This window comes from Nelumbo nucifera, chromosome 1 (assembly GCF_055504915.1).
Source record: "Nelumbo nucifera cultivar China Antique chromosome 1, China Antique-T2T, whole genome shotgun sequence".
Classification (NCBI taxonomy): domain Eukaryota; kingdom Viridiplantae; phylum Streptophyta; class Magnoliopsida; order Proteales; family Nelumbonaceae; genus Nelumbo; species Nelumbo nucifera.
Window position 1 is genome coordinate 68038766 of NC_142649.1, and position 22470 is coordinate 68061235.

At 36.4% G+C, this 22470-nt stretch overlaps 1 protein-coding gene and 1 non-coding gene across 9 annotated transcripts; one reads left to right on the top strand and one right to left on the bottom strand.

Moving 5' to 3' along the window:
- Positions 1-1324: 1324 nt before the first annotated feature.
- On the bottom strand, positions 1325-1396 carry TRNAQ-UUG (transfer RNA glutamine (anticodon UUG)). Its single transcript has one exon. It is a non-coding gene; the product is annotated as a tRNA-Gln (tRNA).
- A 159-nt stretch (positions 1397-1555) lies between these two features.
- Positions 1556-20548, top strand: LOC104594115 (E3 ubiquitin-protein ligase COP1). Of its 8 annotated transcripts, none has more exons than XM_088902049.1 (14): positions 1556-2310; positions 3314-3391; positions 4431-4586; positions 5107-5463; positions 6183-6340; positions 6466-6531; positions 8234-8323; positions 8841-8919; positions 10000-10155; positions 10272-10370; positions 12893-12997; positions 13429-13608; positions 19201-19282; positions 20004-20097. In XM_088902049.1, exons 1-13 carry the CDS (start codon positions 1969-1971, stop codon positions 19243-19245), a joined length of 1911 nt encoding a protein of 636 aa, XP_088758175.1. In that variant the 5' UTR covers positions 1556-1968; the 3' UTR covers positions 19246-19282; positions 20004-20097. The 8 variants fall into 8 exon arrangements, with proteins under 8 accessions (XP_088758175.1, XP_088758174.1, XP_088758178.1 ...); XM_088902052.1 differs by having other exon boundaries at positions 1557-2310; positions 19227-19282; positions 20004-20098; XM_088902061.1 differs by lacking the exon at positions 19201-19282 and adding an exon at positions 20204-20548 and having other exon boundaries at positions 1563-2310; positions 3276-3391; positions 4427-4586; positions 20004-20114.
- Positions 20549-22470: the final 1922 nt, after the last annotated feature.

A 22470-nucleotide genomic window follows, 5' to 3' on the forward strand; every position in this document is an offset into this window, starting at 1 on the left:
AGGAATACTTTATGTCAATTTCCAAACAGTAGGGGTGATTAAGTTAATTTCGTAAAACTTAGGGGTACTATAAGAAATTTGCCCTAAATCTTATTGGCCATTTAATTATTTTATTCAATTTTAAATTGAGAAAAAAAAAACAAAAACAAGATAAATCTATACTATATATAAAAGTGTGGATGTAGAGTGGAAGTTTTTTTGGACTAAAATTATACTTTTTTTTTGTTTGAAAAATGGTATAAAAGTCATTTTATTACAACTTTAATGCTAGTTTTAATGGCTACTAAAATGTCCATATTTGTCTACTTAGTCCATCTAAGGGTTGAAAATGTAACTTCATTTAATCCCCTCTCATTAAGTCATATACTTAAATATTAGTTCCCATTTTCTCTTATTAAATCCTATATTTAAGTTATTTTTCACTAATAAATGCTACTAATTAGATCTATGCCAATATTTTTAATAATATATTTAAAAACTGATTCAAAAACAAAATCATTCTTTATTGAAGTGGCTAAGCAATTCAACCATCCGAACCAAATTGATTAACTTATGAAATCATAGTTAGGTAATAAATTTTTAATATAAAAATTACAAAAATGTAGAATGTTTTACTGTTTGGCAAGATTAATGGTTCAATTTTTGGGTCAAATGTGTTAACATTTAATGTCACAAATGAATAATAAAAACTAATAAAATAAAAAATACATAAATTATACAAAATAAAAACATTCAGGCACAAGTATAATATCATATAATTATCATATTAAACAAAAAGTAAGTGTGACATATCAAAATTATTTTTACACATAGAAATACAAAAATTATAAAAAAATTGAATACATCTATAATTCTATATTTATATTACTATTAAAAATATCAATAAGATTGTAGAACTTTTTTTAATTAAAATACTCATTTTTTAATTGTGAGGTTTAAATTGTAAATTAAACTATTACTTTTTACCTCATTCAATTCTCTTTATTTAAATTTTATATTTCTTTGATAAACAAAAAAAATGATACACAAAAAAGATAAAACATTTCAAAAGAAGAATCTAGCCAAGTAGTAGACCTGATAGTTATAATTCAAACTTTACAACTCGATCTGATTATCACATTTCTGGATGGAATATGTATGCAATCAAATTTAGATTTTGCAATCTGCTTCTGATTAATAATAAACAATAAATATTTATAAAAATTTTTATTGTCATTATCACCATCTAAAATTGTCAAAGCACATGCACACTTAATGGTGTTTCTTCAAAATAATCACAAACAAAAATACAGAGCAATAACATTTATTTGTTTTGAAAAATGTAAGGTCCTACCGGGAGTCGAACCCAGGTCGCTGGATTCAAAGTCCAGAGTGCTAACCACTACACCATAGAACCCATATTTCAATCCAGGGTGCTAACCACTCTGGACCAAAAAAAAGACTTGCCAGATGAGGTATGGTCGAGACGTCGAGACTCGAGACGTCGAGTCGAGACGTCGAGACTCGAGACGTCGAGTCGAGTCGTCCGTCTGGCGTCGGCCTTCCCTGGCACCCTTAGACGATATAGTCTTTACTTTTTGGTCCAAGATCTGGCAAGTCCAGTCATTGCAGAAAATAGCCTGAATCCAAAAAACCGGAAAGGCACTGTAGAAGGAAACGTCTCTGACGCTCCACGGCTCATGAAAACGAATCGAAGCTGAGAAGTGGCTACTCGACGTGGGCCATTTCTGCCCTCATAATATTCTCTCTCTCTCTCTCACTCTCTCTCTCTTATTTTATTTCTCTTCACCGGTCATTACCCATTTACCCCTCTCTAGTCCGTCTCTCCCTGCCATAAACTGCCACTCCAGAAAATTGGAACCTCTCTAGTTCTCTCCCTCCCTCCTCGGTCGCTTAATTCTGTGGATTGATCCCGTCGTTCCGAAACGCTGCAACTTGGACATCTTTCTTCAAACAGTTTGTGGAGAGATGGGCGAGAGTTCCATGGGGGCACTTGTGCCTTCGGTGAAGACGGAAGCAAAATTGTCCGCGGTAGTAGCAGGGTCGTCAGAGGCCGCTGATGAAGCAGCGGCAGCAGAAGCTGAAGGAGGTGCAGCCACAACGATGCCGGATACGGGAGTGGCCGAGTTCGATAAGGACTTCTTGTGCCCGATATGCATGCAGGTCATCAAGGATGCCTTCTTGACGGCTTGTGGCCATAGCTTCTGTTACATGTGTATTATTACTCATCTTCACAACAAGAACGATTGCCCTTGTTGCGGCCGCTATCTTACTAACAACCAGCTCTTCCCCAATTTCCTCCTCAACAAGGTTCATCAACTATTCCATTTTCTCCTTTTAGTCAGTTTCCTTTTTGTAGGAATTAATGCATTTTTTTGTGTTTTATGGGAATTCAATATCTTTATGCACTTGAATTTCTGTTCGGTTACAAATTTATTTATATTTGCTTGCTTGTTTTGAGTTTCAAACATTCATGGGATTGCAAATGCAGGAAGAAACTTTGAAATTCTTTCTAGTATAGTCGTGACTGGTCTTAATGCTTTAGACCACCAGCTTAATATGAATATTTTTGGTGAATACTTGTGATCTTCTTCTGGGATTTTTAGAGTGCATTCTGAATTTTCTCCAACGGATGATGTTTGAAAAAGAAAAAAAAAATCTAAAAGTAAGCCAAACCAGCTTGTCCCAAGAATGGGTTCTGGTGACGAAGATTGGAGATTTAATGTCAACATGTCTTAAAATATTTCTTATGAGGTTAGGACCGTGTGAGTGAAAATCGGGGAAACTATTTGTTTATTTCAGTTGCAGAAGAGAATATCTTTACTGTTTGGAAAATTATATACTATATTATTATTTCTAAGCTGCTAGCCTCTTCATGAGTTTGATCCAACTGAACGGTGGTAACTGGAGACCCATTAGAACTACGCTTAAAAAACAAAATTTGGGGAGAACTTGGACAAAAAAGAGAAAGGAATCAGACATTCAGACTATTTTATACACTTTCTTCTATTTGTAGTAAGAAATAGTTTCATTGCACTCTATCTAATAAAAGTTTGGAGGTCTCTACCGTAAGTGACTTGGTGGTTTGTACAATCTACATTCAACTCTGAAACTCTCTGAAGTTTTCTTTAGATATTTCAGCTCTGTTTACACGTCATGTTATTTCTACATTACTTGCATCATATAATTGGAATACTGACTGTTAATTAATGAAGTCTTTGAAATTTAATCTTCATACATAATTAGTGTTGTAAAATAATTTCCTTGGCATGCAGCTCATTATTATACGGTTTATCTGTACCACATTTTGTAGCTACTGAAGAAGACTTCTGCTCGTCAAATAGGGAAAACCACATCACCCATAGAGCATCTTCGTCGGGCATTACAACAGGTCAGTTTTTACTTCTAAGTTCTGAGGCTGGAGAGTTTCAAAAGCGACATTTAATATGTGGTTTCCATTTTTTTTGTTGGTGGCCATTATAAATATTGATTGTTTTTGCTGATCCTGCCAATTTGTTAGTTTATGTGGCCTGATTACAAATTTTATTCTAGTAATGCAATAAAAATAGCCTCATAGCTTTAAGTATTCTTTCACTGGGCTTATATTTAAATGCTATAGAGTTCTGGCTCTTGGTCTAATTATAACTCTCAAAAAGTAAGATGGGTCTTCTTTTACTGATAACATATATCACACCATTTTCTAGTAGTACATGCATACATTACATCTGAAAATCATATTGATTTCCTTTTTGATGATTTATGTTTATTGTTTCTCATTTTATTTTCACCTTAAAGGTCTAAAAGAGTATCTGGTTTAAAAAAAAAAATTCAGTGAGTGTGTCAATTGAACAATTGTTGTTTCATTTCTTGGTTTTATCATTATTTCCACAAACCATCATTCTTTCTATTTTCATATTGTTGATCTCTGTCAAAACTAGCCACCATGTGTGTGGGTTTATTAGAAAACAATTTGTCATGCATATATTGGGTTTATTTAGTGAAAGGCATAGATTCAACATCACTTATGTCCCTGAATTGTTGTGTTGGGAATAGGAAAATTCTTTTGAATTGATGAAGCTGTAGGTCATGCCAAAATAAATAGTTAAAGGAAGAATCCAATGCTAGGGCTGACTTAAATATGATCCTTAGTGGAGATGAAAGCATAGTCTGATGCTTCTTTTATGTGAATAGGCGAAATATGCTATCTTTGACATTAACATCTGCAGGCAAGGCAGCCAGATATGTCTTTTCACCTTTGTTTTCCCAAATAAATATTTTGAAACCCTTGAACAGAAATGATTCTGATCCTATGAGACTTATAATTTTGCCATAGTAATAGCACAGTATTTAGCAAATTTAATGGTTTCTTCTTTCAAATATGCTTCTTTTCCAACTGTTTAAATGCAATGTTTTCTTTGACTCCTAGACAGGGATGTGAGGTGTCAGTTAAGGAGCTAGACAGCTTATTGACTATCCTTCTGGAGAAGAAAAGAAAAATGGAGCAGGAAGAAGCAGAGACAAATATGCAGATTCTGCTTGACTTCTTGAACTGCCTAAGGAAGCAAAAGCTTGAAGAGCTGAATGAGGTTTGTAGTCATAAATCTTTGGAACAGCCATGCTTGCCTTTTACGGTAATTTATTTTGAAGGTCCATCCAAATCAGACCAATAGGTTCTGTATACTCTATTTTCTAATTTCTATCAGAAGTGTTGTAAGTCCTTTGTTAAGAGTGTAGCATTATCTTCCACGAATACATGCAGCATGGTTGGACTATTTGGTGGATTTCACCTCAAATTGAAATGTCTTAGTGTCATCAGCATCACGACCCTTCATTTGTTTGCTTTCATTTGGCTGAAAGAAAATTTATTGTCTGCAATCAGGTGAAAAGTGTTAATCCAGATAATTATGATCCATTCAATTACATTTTCGTGTATGAGATATAGCTCTAGCTATATTTTGGATACATCCTGCCACCCTGTGTGTGTAAGCTGAGTTTGAATGTTATTGGATGACTGTCTCTAATGTATGTCTGACAGGTTTTGTCTTTGTTGAAGCAATTATGATATATTAAGTTCATCTGATTAATGCGTTTCTACATCTTTTGTAGATACAAAACGATCTTCAGTATATTAAGGAGGATATTAATGCTGTAGAGAGACATAGAATAGAGTTATATCGAGCAAGGGAGAGATATTCAGTGAAACTGAGAATGCTTCATGATGATCCTATGGCTATAAAAGCATGGCCATCTTCAATGGATAAGCACAGTCCTGGCCTTCTATCTAGTGCTCGTAGTGCACAAGGGGGAACAAGTTCAGGCAACTTTCAGAACAAGAACGATCTAAAGGCTCAATTGAGTTCTCAGGCACTCCAAAGAAAAGATGCTTTCAGTGGATCAGATCCACAAAATGTTGCTACTCAATCTGGACTTGCTATAGCGAGGAAAAAACGGGTTCATGTACAGGTTAATGACTTCATAAGATTCTCATCTAAATAAACCATGGAAATTTTTATGTATTATGTTATAGTTTCTGTACTAAATTATGCCCATTTGGTAAAGATTACCAACCAATAATTGCTGGTTGGCCTTGTGTACATCAAGAGTTACCTATGGGTCCCACTACCAGAAATTGTTGAGCTGATCTTCTGAAGAACAGAAGAACCATAAAAGATATGGTACAAGATCCTGAAAAATCCACAAAGTGGATTTGTAGCACCATTTGTTTGCTTGTTTTTCAAATCAGTAAAAATAAAGCATTTTATTAGAGAAAACATAGGATGTAGGATTCATCACCAATATCTTACCTACGATTACAAGTTTTCACCCTGTGGGATTCATCACCAAGACATTTTGGCTTCTAAGATTTGTAGCACCATTTGTTGTGTTGCATTTTTATTGAACAGGAGATTAAAGTTTCCTTGACTTGTCTGAATTCCATTCCATGCATCTGCTCCATGACAATTCATGTTAATTTTCTTAGTGCACCATTTAATGTTTAAAATGAAAGTGGAGACCTCCCTTAATTGATTAGGTTAATGAACATTTTCCCTATTAAGTAATTACATACATTTTTACACGTATCTTATTTTTATGTTTTTTATTCAGATCGTGAAAATTAATTGTAAGTACTTTTAATTTATTTTATCTATTCTGGATTCACTCATTTCCATATCTTGCAACAGTTCAATGACCTACAAGAATGTTACTTGCAAAAACGGAGACATTGGGCCAGCCAATCACAAATGCAAGAAGAAAGGGGTCCAAATGCCATTAGAAGAGAAGGTTATCATGCAGGTCTTGAGGATTTTCAATCTGTATTATCTACCTTTACGCGATACAGGTATCCAATAATGTATTTTTCAGTTATTGCTGCTCAATTCCATTTAGGAAAGCATTTGATTTTACTTATGCTGTTTTTTTGTTATACTGGTGGTTAATGTATTTTTTTTTTGTTGTTGTAATTAGTCGTTTGAGGGTAATTGCAGAACTCAGGCATGGGGATCTTTTTCACTCTGCCAATATTGTATCAAGGTGAGGAGAAATTTTGTACATATTACATTCTTATGAAGGTATATCTTAGTTGAGAAACTTTTGGGGTTCATACTTGGATTGTGCTGCCATTTGATCTTGGTTTTACTTAATTGTCATTGTCTTGGGCAAATTATAATTTCTATTTTAAAGCACGGTAAATCAGAAAAAATTATCTGAAAAATATGTCATAATTTTTGGGTGTTGGATTTTCTTATATGGACAATACTCCTACTCTATCAATTCATTGTTGAGTTGACTACCAAATCCTGCATTAACTAGGGATAAATTAACTAAGTTGGGTTATTCCAAATTGTGGTTGATTTAAAGTTATTGTGGAAATCAACTAAGCATTGCCACCTTTTTTGGTAATTTAGTATTTTTGTCTCTGGGAAGGCAGTAGGTCTATAGCTCAATTCAAATGTTTTATCCAAGTTTCTAGCTATATGGGAAAATTCTAATCCTCACTCAACAGTTGCAAACATGTTAGTCTTATGTTTTCAATCTGTAGGTATGTGTTGATTGCCACAATCGTAGTAGCACAGAGGGTGCTAAACCGATGCCACAAAGACACTCACAACGAGTCCACAACTTGGCACACATCTGCGATGAGCTAAGAACCTGCATAGACTTGCGATGAACTTAAAGCCCAAAATGAGTTGTGATGAGCTCAGAACCCGCATAGACTTGCGATGAGCTCAAGTTCATCGCAGGTCAAGAACGAATAAAGAAACACGAGCTTCACTAATGACGCGCGTGGCAGAGCGCACAGTAGGATTAGAAAGGACATGTGAGATAAATATTGACGTCACCCGTGCCACATCAGTCTAAGAGGCTCACGAAAGGAAGTAACACATGTATTATGAGAATCTTCAGACGAAAGGAAGTAGCACATGTGGCAAAACCCTAGCGGTGTTCCCTAACAATTGACACCGAATCCAAGATTCCCTTCCCTAATGGGAATCAAACATTTTTATCTCCTTCCTTTCGGGACCTCGGGATCTCTCCCTATAAATAGGGGTCCAATTCATAACGAGACCATCATCCTATCACTTCATTCACCCTAGCCTTTAGCCTACCTCTTGCTTTCTTGCTCTTGGCTTTCCTTTGTCCTTCAAGGAGACCCCTGTACGTAGCCTAACCACCATACTCACACAACCAATTAATATGTTTCTCTCTTAAAATGTATTGAACCCAAGCAGAAGTTTATCTCTGTTAAACTTTTGCTATTCGAGACAATTTTGATCTTCAATTGAAATAATGGGAAATTACCCACCTTGTCTACTTCAACTTATCCTCTAAAAAAATCTTCAACCTATCCATATACTAAAAGTTTGAGCTTGCAGCCGTTTCTGCTGTAAGGGTCCTTGTTATTTCTTTGTCATCATCTTTCTTAATAATATCTATTACTGTTCTTGCCCCCTTTCAATTTTCAATTTCTCATGTGGAGTACAATTTTCTCTCAAGGGTAAATCAACATAATAATCTGGTTTGTAAATTTAAATTTGGGTCAGGAAGGCATAAGGTTATTCTGGTGCAAACACAAGTGTGGAGGTTCCATTTTGGGTCCTATGTAGAGATTATCCTGTAACAAAGTTTCAACATAACTAATTGGTTCTAACTATTTTATGTGAAACCTATTCACCGTAAAAGAGAAAAGCATCCACCATATTATCTCTATGATTTAACTTGGTATCTTTCCTAGGTTGACTTATCAAATGATGCTTCCTGATCTTTGCATGGGCTCTGTCTTGTATCTCAATTGCTGGACACTCTACCTTTCAATTCTGAGGGTGTAAGTAAGACATTTACTTCCAGTGAAAAGAGGGAGCTTTGACAAATTAATAGACAAATGCTCTTCCTTGTGTGTTCTATTTCTTCTTAAAAAGTTGTCTTCCTGAAGCTATTGGAAGGAAGATGTAGACATCAATGATAGTGGTACAAATTGGTGGAAAAATATATGCAATTACAATAAATAACAGTGTATACTTTTTGATAAATACTCGTATGTATGTTGAACTTGTTAAAAAAGGCAAATCCCCAATGTTGGTCCTAGTTATCCAGGGTTGGGAGGGGTGGACTGGACAGGGATCTAAGTAAATCATAGTAATAGAGGCACTATGAGTGGGAATTCATTTAATATGGTGTTGGTAGAGTGGTTAGTGGTAGTGCCTTCAATTTAAAATTATTCAATATGATGTTGGTAGCTTATACATCCTATCTTTTTGTAGCTTCATATTTCTCCTTTTCCTCTGAGTCATCTATAATATGTATATTCTGACAATAATAAATGGCTCTCGTTTCTATTGCAGCATAGAATTTGACCGTGACGATGAGTTATTTGCTACTGCTGGAGTTTCTAGGCGCATTAAAGTTTTTGAGTTTTCCTCGGTAAATTCTTGGTTATCAGAAATTATTTTGCCTTCAGTTCTGCAATTACAGATTGCATTATGGAGCTAGGCATCTAATTCACTCAAATCATCAAACAACCAACTAGTATTCATCATTTCATTGATGGTCTAGTTGGGCACTAGGGTTCTTATACACCTAGATGGGTGACTAGTCAATAACTGTGATTACACTGCTGCCCAGATTTTGAATATTTTCTGGAATACCACCATAGGAGCTAAGTTATGATAATCAGATCTTGACTAAGCTACCTCCTTATTGGGATGAGTCTCTGCTGCCAGCTTCAACCTATTGGCACCCCATCATTAGTTCAAATATATAAATGTACTATATACACACAAATACATGTGCACCCACTTGGGTATATATATTACCAAAATTGCTCCTTTCACTTTTCTCATCCATCCCAAAGGCATAAATTAATAAAACAATTGGTTGATTTTTTTTTTTTTGTTCCCGTTGATGTTCTGCCCTCTAATGTATTTCTCCACAAGAGGCTTTATGCTTGGCCCAACTATATATAGCTAGTAAGTGTTTTAAAAGGCGTGGGAGGCATATGCCTGGAGGCGTGAGGTGTGCTAGAGGCGTACGCCTCATGCACATCTTATATAAAAAAGACAGAAAAAAAAAAGAAAAAAGAAAAAAAGGAAAGGAAAGGAAAGGAAAAGAAAGGGAAGGGAAAGAAAAAGAAAGAGAAGAAAAAAAGAGAAAAGGAAAGGGAAGGGAAGAAAAGATAAGAGAAAAGACCCCCACTTTCAACTAATGTTGTGCATCTTTATTCTTCTTAATATAAAAGTTTTTTATTAAAAATAAAGAAAAAATGAGATCCCCCCTTCCTCTTCATCCTCATCCTAACCCCCTCCTCTTAAGGAGGCTTACGCCTCTTGTGTTCTGAACTACGCCTCACGCCTCTAGGTAGTGGAACGCCTCGCGTCACGCCTCCGTGTTTTAAAACATTTAAATGATACTTACATGTACTCATTGTACAATTTCCTCGGTCTTTAATAAAATTATCTATTATTTATCGAAAGATGCTACTCACTCTGTATGCATGGTTTGCAGGTGGTGAATGAACCTGCAGATGTGCATTGTCCCATTGTGGAAATGTCCACGAGATCCAAACTTAGTTGCTTGAGTTGGAACAAGTACACTAAGAACCATATAGCTAGTAGTGATTACGAAGGGATAGTCACTGTTTGGGATGTAAACACTCGACAGGTATAACATCTTCATCTTATTTTTACTGGAAAGCATCATCTTATTTGCCTTGTATTTTTCTGCATTTCAAACCTCTTGTTTCTGTTACACATTTTAAACCATGGTCAATCTTTTAGAGTGTGATGGAGTATGAGGAGCATGAAAAGAGAGCATGGAGTGTTGATTTTTCTCGCACAGAACCCTCAATGCTTGTGTCTGGTAGTGATGATTGCAAGGTACTTACAATATATTCCGAGTTGAAAAGTTTACTTTATTTGGCTGGTTATCAGTAAAATGATTGAATGAACAAAAGATAATTCATATGTTATTTGCTTGCACAAAATGTCGGAAAAGTTTTATTGTCTTCCCTAAAGTATATCTACGATAACATTTTCTCCCATATAGTTTGCTTGCATCTCTAGACTCTACTAATGAGGCTCAAATTTGATTTCAAAAACTAAATAAGTTCTACGAAGTCTTATATTAGTTAATGATAATTCCACCATAAACAATTGATGCAATTGGTTAACAATGTTACATTTAATATTAAATAAATAAATTGTTTTCTTAGAAGAATACATAGAAATCTTGCTCTTTTAAAGCTTAAAAGTTCACACGAAGCCACCAAGACATTGCATAGTTAACTCTGGGAATAGGGTAAGATCCTAGTAAGACACATTTTGGGGGCGGGGGGGATTGGACCTTTGAAAGAGTGCTTCTCTAATCTCTTCTCTATCTCCTTGTTCAAAACTAAACTTATTTTCCACTTCATTTCTTTCTCAAGGGGTGGTTTATCCTGGGATTTTGGTTTCAAGAAAGGGCTAAGAAATTACGAAATGCCTGCTGCCATAGATTTAATCAGTTTTCTTGATTCTTTGTCTCTTGTGCAATCTAAACCTGATTGCAAAATTTTGAATGCCTCCTTCCAGTATTTTCACACGTGCTTCCTTTTTCATTGCCCTCATTTCTTCCACACCTCCTACTCAGTCTTTTCCCAGCAAAGGAAATTGGAGCAAACCAGTGCCCCCTAAGATTAGGGCTTTCTGTTGGGAGGCATGTCATCAAAAGAAACACACATCTGAGATGCTACAGAAAAGAAGACCTTGGTGCCTGTCTTCTCATGTTTGCTCTGTGTTATGCAAATGGAGAATCTATTTATCTATTAATCTCCAGTCAGTTTGTGTCCAATATTTGGGAGTGGGTCTTTGACCTATTTGGATGCAGGTGGCATGGGCTTGAGGACCTTGAATCTCTTTAATATCCCTTTCTTTCCTCTACCCACTAAGGGAGGTAAGGTTATGTGGAGGTTATTAGGGCTGCAACCCTTTGGATGTTATGGGAAGAACATAACAATGGGATCTTTAAATAAAGGATTCAAGAAGAGGTCAAGGAAAGTGTACAAATGAAAGTTGTCCAGTGGATCCAAATGTCAAACCTATATGAGAACCTTTCTTTTGATAACTTTTTTCTTAGAGGGTGGAGGATGATGGCGGCTACTTCTTCTCGTATGGATGTTGTTTCCTTGCATTTAGTGCCACCAACTGATTGAAAGAAAAATATAATGGGGAGAGAATGTAGTTGTGGCTATGCTTTATGAGAGAATGAAAAGTTTCCTTTTTCTCTATGGCTTAAAGTTTTCCATGTGACATAATTTCTAGTTTATTTTCAGGATTGAGGAGGATAAATCCATAATTAAAGCTATAGAGGAGGCAATTGTAATTGCTTTTACATTGTACAGGGGACCTTTTCTTTTGATATCAATGAGTTATACTTTACCTTTTTCAGAAAAATAATGCAATTACTTTTATACTTCAGGGGAGACAATAAAATTTGCTCCAAAATACAGTTTTTGTCTGTTCATTTGATTACCATAATGGGTAGCCCAAAAAGGATTTGAATAATTACAAGTTAGTAGAGCAATTTCATATCAATTAGCAACTAAGGAAGGGTATAATTTTGCATAATAAAAATTTAAGGCAGAGAGTAAGGAAAAGAGAAAAAGAGAAGGGACAGAGCTGCTGTTTTATTTAATTTAAAAGAGAAGGAGAGAGTAGTCATATACAAAAAGAAACCGTTTTTTATCCTTCTCTTTTTTTTTTTTTTTGTTCTTTTTCTCTTGTCAAAACCCTTGGATCTTTTAAATTTTAGTAGTAAGACCTTAAAAACAAAGCATAATTGATATAAACACACACACACACACTACTAAGATGCATAATAAGGCACCTGCCTTGTATTTTTGTCACAGATGTCTTATCATCTAGGCATCCAAAAAGGGGTGCCTTCTTACCTAGGTGACACCTTGACAACTCTGCTTTTGATACTCTTTATGCAATGCACCCTTGACGATTAGATATTTTAGTCTGAGCTCAATGCTAAGCTGTCAAACTTTAACGGTTTTTTTCTTGCCCTAGATATTTGAAAGTCCTAGGTTTAAGAAACCAGTATCTTAAGGTAAGTAATGCAGTAAATCATGTGAAGATGCTTCAGCATTTTTCAGCCATATCCATGTGCTATACTGTGCCAGTAAGTGGTAGGCTGCCACACCTCCCTGCCATTTTACTCTTTCTTGCTTTTTCTTCATTGTGTCAAGATACCCAGGAAGGTATAGGATGAAAGTGACTATAAGAAATGATTCTAGAGTTTTGGTTGTCTTTCAAGACTTTCAAAGGTAGATGGTTGGTTTAGATTCGTGCTGACTCAATTGGTTTTCATTCTTTTCACTTCTAACTTTCCTTGTGGTGTACTTGTGTGAAAACAGGTTAAAGTGTGGTGCACAAAGCAGGAAGCCAGTGTACTTAACATCGACATGAAAGCAAATATTTGTTGCGTCAAATATAATCCTGGATCTAGCATACAAGTAGCGGTATACTTTCATCTATCATACATGTTTTGGTCATATGGACCATTGGACCAATGACCTGGGGTGGGAGGCCATGCTTTATAATATGTCTTGCATAAAGCTCATATCTCATTTAGAGAGCCATTACTCCATGATTTATTTCAGATGGACCGCAAGCAACCCCTAAGGTCATAATGCATATGTATTCATGTTTTTTTTTCTTTCCATAGCATGTTAACTTTTACTTCCTCACTGTACGTCAGTTGCTGCTTCTGTCAAACTCAATCTAATCTTTCTTAACAGTCTTTCCAATTTCATCACTGAAACATATTTCTCAATTTTCCTATCTAGTCAATACTCCTGCATCTTACTTTTGCTTGGACTTAATCTATATATATCAATCTATATGTATAAAATCCATCTTTTAAATTATGAAAGCTTTTGTTGTTCTGCAGGTTGGTTCTGCAGACCATCACATTCACTATTATGACTTGAGAAATGTCAGCCATCCGCTCCATGTTTTCAGTGGGCATAAGAAAGCTGTTTCATATGTAAAGTTTTTGTCTAACAATGAGCTTGCTTCTGCATCTACTGACAGTACATTGCGGTTATGGGATGTGAAGGAAAATATGCCAGTAAGTGACACTCCTTGAGAGATTGGTTGGTTTGCATTTTTTTTAACATTTTGTTTCAATAGATATAGCTAAGCATTATATGACTTTGTTTTCTTAGTTGCTTTTTACTGTTACCCAAGGATAAATAAGTAAACAATTATCTCTAGACCTATTATGCTTTTATGTGTTTGAATGGATGGTTAAAGGATGAAAGTAAGTTTGTCTGCAGTATCAGCTTTCACAGAGTACACTCAGTTGACATGGTTGGAATATCAAAGTAATTGGAGTCTTTTAAAAATGAGTTTTACTTGATCTAAAATCCTAATTAGTTTTTTTTTTTTTTTTCCTTCTTTTTGGAGGAAGCAGTAATGTTTTAAACATTGTTTTAAAAGGCTTAAGCCTTAAGGCATGAAGCGCACAAATTCTGCCTCAAGGCTTAAGCCTCACAACTTTGATGTGAGGCTTAAGCCTTTGTTAGAATGAGGCATAAGCCTCAAGCCTCAAATATCAATGATTACATAGTTATTTAATGCAAAAAATATAATTCTTACCATTTAAAACATATAGAAATAACACTTCAATAATTATAAGCCAAATAAAAAAGTAAAAAAGAAAAACCAATAAGGCAAATCAAATTCTAGTAGTTTTTCTTAGTGTTTTTAGAAAGTTCAATGCAAAAAGGACTTATTAAGGTCTTAGTTTATTTTGGATAAATTAAGTGAGAATTTTCTTATTATTCTAATTGTACTGCCATCCATGACCTTCTACCAATTCTCTCCCCTTGGATCATGTATGGTTTGAATTTAGGAAACCTCGTTAAAATTTGGGAACAAACTTGGGTGGGGGATTTTCCTTTGATGAACCAGTTCCCTTCTTTGTATGCTCCCTCTGACTTGAAAAATGAGACCATTTCTTCCTTCCTAGTTCCCTCAGACTCAACCTCTAGTTTTGGGTGGAATCTGGGCCTAAGAAGGGCTGTTAGGGATACAGATTTGGGTAACATTTCGACCCTCTTGGCCATTCTTGACAATGTTTTCTTGGACCCTTCAAAGGAAGAGAACAAATTTTGGACCCCCTCTCCCTCGGGCTCATTCTCTTGTGCATCTCTGTTCAAAACCTTAACTCAACAACCTACTCTTCCTAGTTTGTCTTACCCTGTTAAAGAGGTTTGGTACAAGCCCATTCCTCCTCAGGTTGGGAGTTTTTGTTGGGAAACTTTCCTAGAAAGAATCAATACAAGTGATCTGTTTCAAAGAAAGAGACCCAAGACTTGTTTATCATAGGTGTATTCTTTACAAGGTGGATGGGGAATCTGGTTACCACGTTTTGGTGTCTTGCTTCTATGCTAAAATTATATGGGAATGGGTTTTCTCACTTTTTGGGTGTAGCTAGAATCCCCCAATGAATGTACAAAGCATGTTTTCTCCTTCCTTTTTCAGCTGGCCAATGAAAAGAGATAGGATCATGTGGAGGTGTCTAAGGGCTGCTGTTTTCTGGACCTTATGGGAAGAAAGAAACTCAAGAATTTTTATTAGAAAAGGAGAGAAACATTGAGAACCTAATAGAGTTGGATCACTTGATCCATATTAGGGTGGCACATTGGCTGAAATCTCTGGACTTATTCACATACTTAACCGTGGATGACCTGTTGAATTTTGATGCCTCCCCCCTCTGGCTTCCTAAAGCTGAATTTTGATGGCAGCAGCTTTGGGAACCCAGGATTGTCAGGTATTGGGGGAGTTTCCAGGAATGATGAAGGGATTGTTTCAGCTCTTTACTATGGCCCTATTGGGGAGGGTGACTCTCTAAGGGCTTAGATTTTTGCGGCGTTGGAGGGAGTTCAAAGAGCAAGAGAGCTGAACATTTGGAGGCTGATAGTTGAAGGGGATTCCCCCCTCAAGAGTGGCAGGACTTTTTGACTCTAGTTTTTTCCAACAACCAAAGAAGAAGGGAAGGGTGATGTGGAGAACAACGAGAGCAGCTATTGTGTGGGCAGTTTGGGAAGAGAAATAACAGGACTTTCCAAGGGCAAGAAAAAACATTGCTTCAAGTTATAGAAGTCATCACCAGCAAGGCGATACATTGGCTGAAAACAATGGATCTCTTCAAGGATTTTTCTGCAGATGACTTGCTTAGAGGTTGGAACATAGTAGCAAGCCCCTTTACCCCTCCTACTATTGTTAATGAAGAGTGGACCCCACCCATATAGTTTTCTGTGAAACTGAACTTTGATGGCAGCTCTATGGGCAACCCTGGTCCTTCTGGAATCAGGGGTGTGTTTAGAGACATGGAAGGAAGAGTTTTGGCCCTTTAGGGGTGGGTGACTCACTATGAGCAGAAGTAATGGCACTCCTTCAAGGGCTCAGATTGGCTAAACAGTTGGGCTTCCAACAGTTAGAAGTGGAGGGGGATTCAAGATTGGTCATTGGCTGGATGCAAACAAGGAACTTGGGCACTTGGCCCCTCCCCTTAGACATCATACAAGGGAAATAATGAATTTGATATGGGAGTTAGGAGCACAATTTAACTGGGTTAGGAGAACAGCAAATGGGTTGGCTGATGTTTTAGCAAAGCAAGGGGTTAATAGGGAGACTTATTTTGGGCATGCTTATAGTTTGATTATGTTCTGAGGGGTCACCTCACCTTTTAGGAAGGTGGAAATTGTAATTTTATAATTTTAAACTTGATGAAAGTTACTGTTTCCTATAAAAAAAATAGTTGAAGGGGGCTCAGAGATGGTGGTAAGATGGCTAAAGGAAGAAAAGACTGCAATGCAGAATTACAACAATGAAAGGAAAAAAATTTAAATGGATGGCAAAGGATATTGAGATAAAATTCAGTTGGGTGAAGAGATATGCTAACTCATTTGCTGATGGGCTAGCAAAGCAAGGGGCGAATAGGGGTTCTTTGTTTTGGGCTCATTTCTAATCTTGTAATCTACTTTTGCTGGTTGTGGGGGATTTAAGATATCTTACCTCCCTCTGTTTGTATGTATATTTCTTCTCAAATCTTAATGAAATTCCATGTTATTAATAAAAAAAAGAAAACAGTGGGTATATAACCTAGTTTGGTGAAATGACATTGGGTACAAAAAATAGGAAAATAATTCTAAATAAATTGGAGCGAATTTATTTTTTAACATAGAAATGCCTATAGGATCTGGGGCTAGGTAGTGTCGTCAATGGATTGGGTACGGGCTGGGTCAGGGTAGACAGTTCCAAATTGATGAAGCATATAGACCCAGTCCTGGCACAGACCCTATAGGGTCTGCTACTTAAAGGCCTAGAACTGACACAGTTATTAATTCTTTTTTTTTTTTTGAGGAACCCAATTATTAAATGGCCCTATTGGGTCTGACCCAATAAGACCTGATTATAATTTATGAGAATTTGGCTTGATAATTTGACAATTAAAGGCATTTATTCAGTTAAAGCAAGTTTTCTCAAATCTTGTAAGGAAAAAACATAAAAAAATTATAGAACAATGAGAAATGAATTAAGAAGAATCTGACATCCTCCATCATTTTTCTTCCGACCCCATCCTCAAAAAGTAAAATCATTTCCTCTGCTCTTGGCTCCTTTAGTTCATTAATTAAAGCAAAAGCATTTATCACATTCCCTCCTTAGCTTTACAATTATAATCATTTTTTCCTTTGAAAGATGAAATCAAATTTATATTAAAGGAGGGGGAGGCTCCCTCAAAACAAAGAATATGGCTGTTTACATAATAAAATTGTCCTCCCTAATCAGCTTGTCTCATTGACTGTAATAAAGTTCTTACTTAATGCCAACAAAGTCTTTGATGGTGGAGGCCCACCTACTGAGGCATTTCCCACAGACCTCTTCAACGGTGGTACCACAGTCTTCAAAGGGTCTGTTGTTGCGTTCTGTCCATATGCACCAACAGAGAGCTAAGGGGACCATGTTCCACAAGTACTCCCATACTTTCTAAAGGACTTGATCTAATTCATGAAGTCAGACCAGGTACTATATGTGAAATCACAGTGGATAAGCAGGTGCTATATATGAAATCTCAGCTGCATCACATAGACAGTAATGATTGATTATTACCATACCTTTGGACTTTGGATTGTCAATTGTTAGGATCCTGCCTTAATGGTCATCCACAGAAAGGACACCTTTGGAGGAACTTTTTTGTTTGTTTTTTTTTTTCTTTTTTTTTTTTTTTGGTTTCTAGATCCACTTCTTGTTTGGAGAACCACTCCTTGTTTTCATAATTCCTTTAGAGGTGTGTGTGAAGGTGGAATTTATGTGGCTTATGGATCACAATTGTTTTCTCAATAACAAATCCTTGAAAGGCACAAACTTGACAGGAGATACAGAGAAATCACCCATGACACATGTTTGTAGACAAATTTCTTTTAAAGAAACTGAAATCCGAACACGAAATCTCTAATTAACTTGTTTTCCAGACTACTTCCCCACAAGAACAAGGCGTGGTTGACTTAAATGACAGAAGGGCCAAGAGAAAGAGCAACCTAAATAATGAAAAAAAAAAACCTAAGAAAAAGATAACAAACAAAATGCAGAACACTAGTGAAACTCCAATGATCAAATAATATAAGATAATATGTAACTATATGAAAACAAACTTCACAAGACAACTAAAAGGGCAAAGATTATGTGGAGATGTGTTAGGGCTGCAGTATGTTGGTCTATTTGGGAAGAAAGAAACTTAAGAATCTTCTCAGAAAAGGAAAGAGCTGTGGAAGCAGTGATAGAAGTGATTCTTGCAAGGGTAGTTCATTGGCTGAAAACCTTGGATTTATTTGTGGATTTTTCAGTTGATGGTTTGTTTAGGAATTGGAAGGAAATTTCAGATTCAGTCCCAGCCAAAAGGGTCTCAAGTTCTTGTTGGACCCCTCCACCTATTGGCTTTACCAAGCTGAATTTTGATGGCAGTAGCATGGGCAATCTTGGGCCCTCCAGAATAGGGGGAGTCTTGAGGGATGAAAGAGGGATTGTGATGGCTATGTTTTCTGGCTTAATTGGAATAGAGGACTCATTGAGGGCTGAGACTTTAGCAGCGTTGGAAGGGATTCAAAGGGCTAAGGATTTGAACATAAACAAGCTGATCTTAGAAGGAGACTCTGAAACTGTAGTGAATTGGTTAAAAGAAGAAAATTCAAGACTATGGAGCTACAGAAATGAAAAGAGGAAATACAACTGGTTGACAAAAGATATGGAAGTTCAACGCACTTAGATAAAGAGAAGTGCAAACTCGTTTGCAGAGGGGTTAGCTAGACAAGGGGTGAATAGGAGCTCTGTTTTTTGGGCTCAACTGTAACTTTTTCTGTTTTTTGGCTTTAGTGGAATTTGTAGGGAGTTAAGTTATTTTAGCTCCCATTGTTCTCAACATTTAATCAATTAATGAAATCTCTGTTATTGATAAAAAAAAAAAAAAAACTTCACATGTTTCAACCACTTGATTACTTCAGCTGTTTTTGTACTACCCAACAGTCTGCTTTTCTTTCCCACATTAAAGTTGTTCACCCATTATATTTTTACAATAAGTCCCCCTTAAAACATCACAAACTTGTTCTAGACCTTAATGCAATGATAACCAAAACCTGGTTTGTACCAATACTTGAAGGTGATCAGATGCTTGAACCTGTGCAGTGGCTCATTGTTGAAGTGAGATCATGAAATGCTGTATGAAAAGTGCTGAACTATTAGTAAGCCAGCTTCCTGTAAGATTGTTGCTGCTATTGAATAATACGAGTGAGAAGGGAGAGAAGCCAATTAAGGTCTCTCTCTCTCTCATGCTTCTTACATATTCATCTTAAATTCACAACTTTGGACATCTTATGACATTATTATAGATAAACCATGAGAATATATATATGTAAATAAGATAATCGGTTAAGGTCTTAATTGGGCTGGAACAAGCAAAACCAATCTCGACCCTTTTATAGTTGGAACTCAATACCAAAAAGCAGAATTGACCCTGTTATCAATCAGGACAGAAAGCCCTATGTAATAGGTTTGATTCCATTGGGTTTTTCAGGTTGACCTAACCAATTGATATCCCTAGGGCTAGAGGGCCATAATCTTGGCTCCCAATTTCCTGGGCCAAAATATCAGCCTGATACATGGATCATGACTCTGTGTTTATTGGTAATCATTTCCATATTGGGTCTATAAAATGCTTTAGAAAGTTCCAGAAACAATTTATATATCAGGTGTCAAAATAATCTCATCCTCGGTATTCTTTTATTGGTAATCATCTTCTCAGTTACACTTTTTAAATTGCAATTGACCTTTTTCTCTAAATGTGCATGTTTAAACTTCAACTTAAGAGTTGCAGTGACTGGCAACCCTCTTAGTCTTTGAATTCTTGAAATAGTGTAGAAGCTAATCTGTCCTTGATTTCTTTTCTGTGGAAAATATTCACAGCTCCGTACATTTAGAGGCCACACAAATGAGAAGAACTTTGTGGGTCTCACTGTAAACAGTGAATACATCGCTTGTGGCAGTGAAACAAATGAAGTGTTTGTTTACCACAAGGTTGGTAGTTTCTCAAGAATCTGGCCTCAGTTTAGTTTGTGATTCTATGGAAACTCCTAAACTAACTTGGTTTTGGGATTCACTTGCAGGCAATCTCCAAACCTGCAGCGGGGCATAGATTTGGTTCTTCTGATGTGGATGATACAGAAGATGATGCAGGACCTTACTTCATTAGTGCAGTGTGTTGGAAGAGTGATAGCGCAACTATGTTAACAGCTAACAGCCAAGGAACGATCAAAGTGCTTGTACTCGCAGCTTGAATAGGGAAAGAAAAAAGGTAAAAAAAAGGGAAAATATATAAAAAAATCCATATACCCATCTTTTTTGCTAGGCATATACCCATCTTGAATCTCCCATTGTTAAACGTGATGACCCTTATATTGTATATATTATTAAAATGTCCAAAATGGTAGCTTCAAAAGGTTCAAATTAAATGAGGATCTCTATATTCCAAATTCTCTGGTAGCTAGACAAATAAGCCTTGACCAAGAATTAGAATTTGAAGCGCTGGCTTAGCTTAGTAGTGTTTTGTTGAACTAGGTAATATACGCAAGTGTAGTCATCGATGCTCTTGTGCAATTGCTCAAACAAAAGATAAAACTGGCCGTTTTTTTGGGAGAATGATGGTTCAGCCTGGCGTCAGAATTTTAGCCCAATTTACAGTTGGGGTGGGTGTCAGTTTGGAATTGATACCAATTCACCGGCGGGCATTGGTGTATAGAGTGGGGGTTTTGACACTTTGAATATTTATAGCTCTCTTCATGAAAATGTAAATGCAGTAATTCCATATAATGTTTGGAAGCATGTAGTTCCGTCAGCCATGAAAGATCAGCTCAAGGTCCCAACTCCCAAGAAAACGGAGGGAGAATGCAAAGTGCAGCTGAATGGTTGCAATCTAAAGTTTATTTCTGCCACTTCCTTTTGAACTTGGAGATCCGGAACGTGGGGACCCTGTAAGCTGTAGCGTGCCTCCCAAAGCCCAGAAATGAGAAATGTGCCTCTCTCACTCACCTCGTTATATCATGCTTATTCTTACCGGCATAGATTTTGATGGGTTGCAAATGATATCGGATTGGCCAAATTTGAATTCGATCCTATCAAGGGTGATTTGAATTTAATCCATTTGCATAAGTAGTTTTCAATTAATTTTGTTCATAAAAAATAATGTTAAAGTCATTCTTAGTTCATTTTATTAATCATATATAATATTTTTATCATTTTTAATCTAAATTAATTCGAATCCTCTAGATATCTAATGGATATGATCGATTTGAATTCAAATCAAATCAAATTTGAATCTGTCTATATCCAATTGGATTCGATCTGTTTGCACCCCCTAGATTTTGATGTCCTATGATTCTCACAGGCTACTATAACCCTATTTACAAATTCCAGTTTCCGACCTGTCCATGGTTGTTAAGGCTGTCACTGGCCCGGGTTTACCCAACATATCTGAGCAATCCAATCCAATCCGGTTCTGGGTCTACATTTTTATAATCTAACATATTATATAAGGATATGCAATTATTAGATGATTTTGAGAAAATAAAATAAGAAAATCATCAGGTAAATGACTCAACTACAATGGAGTCTTATTGGATATAATTTAGAATAGGATCCGTTTTGGGTCTATCTGTTTGGGTGGGTCTGACTGGGTCTAATAATGTTTTCTTAATCAGTTCGGAATGGTTCGGGATCGGTTTTACCCTAACCCGGATCAGACCTATCCATTAACATACCATCGTAAGTACCTGTTTGGGAAGGGTTTTCATGCTGTGCCTTTGACTTTGAGAGATGGGACCTGCCAGGAAATGAACAATGTCTTGGAGAGTCGGATTCGGATTTAATCATCCTACAGCCATACAGCCATTTAGATGGTTGCCAAACTTGCCATTTCTATTGTTGGGTGTCCGAGTCCAAGAGACTGAGACCCACCAAAGATTTACATTGTGTCCAAACAAGACCCTCGGCATACAATTCTTATCCCACTGCATTCGTGTCATGTTTGCTACTTATCTTCACAGTTAAATTATCTGTATATCCGCCATTAATGGCAAACAGAATCAGAATTCAAACTTAACAGGGGGGACAGAAGACGCAATCACGCAATTACAGAAACTACAGAACAGAAAAAGAAAGTAAACAAGAACTCAGAAAGAAAAACGAGGATGTTTAAAGCATATATCGATATTTTACGAATGATGTCGTTCAATTCGTCGCAACTCTCTCCACTCTCAACTCTTCATTCTTTCCTAACAGTACTTTTATGCGAATCCGCCTTCCATTACATGAACGATGATTAAGAGAAGGTCTCACGTCTCAGAACTCAGAAGCCAAAAATGTTTTTGCTTTCATT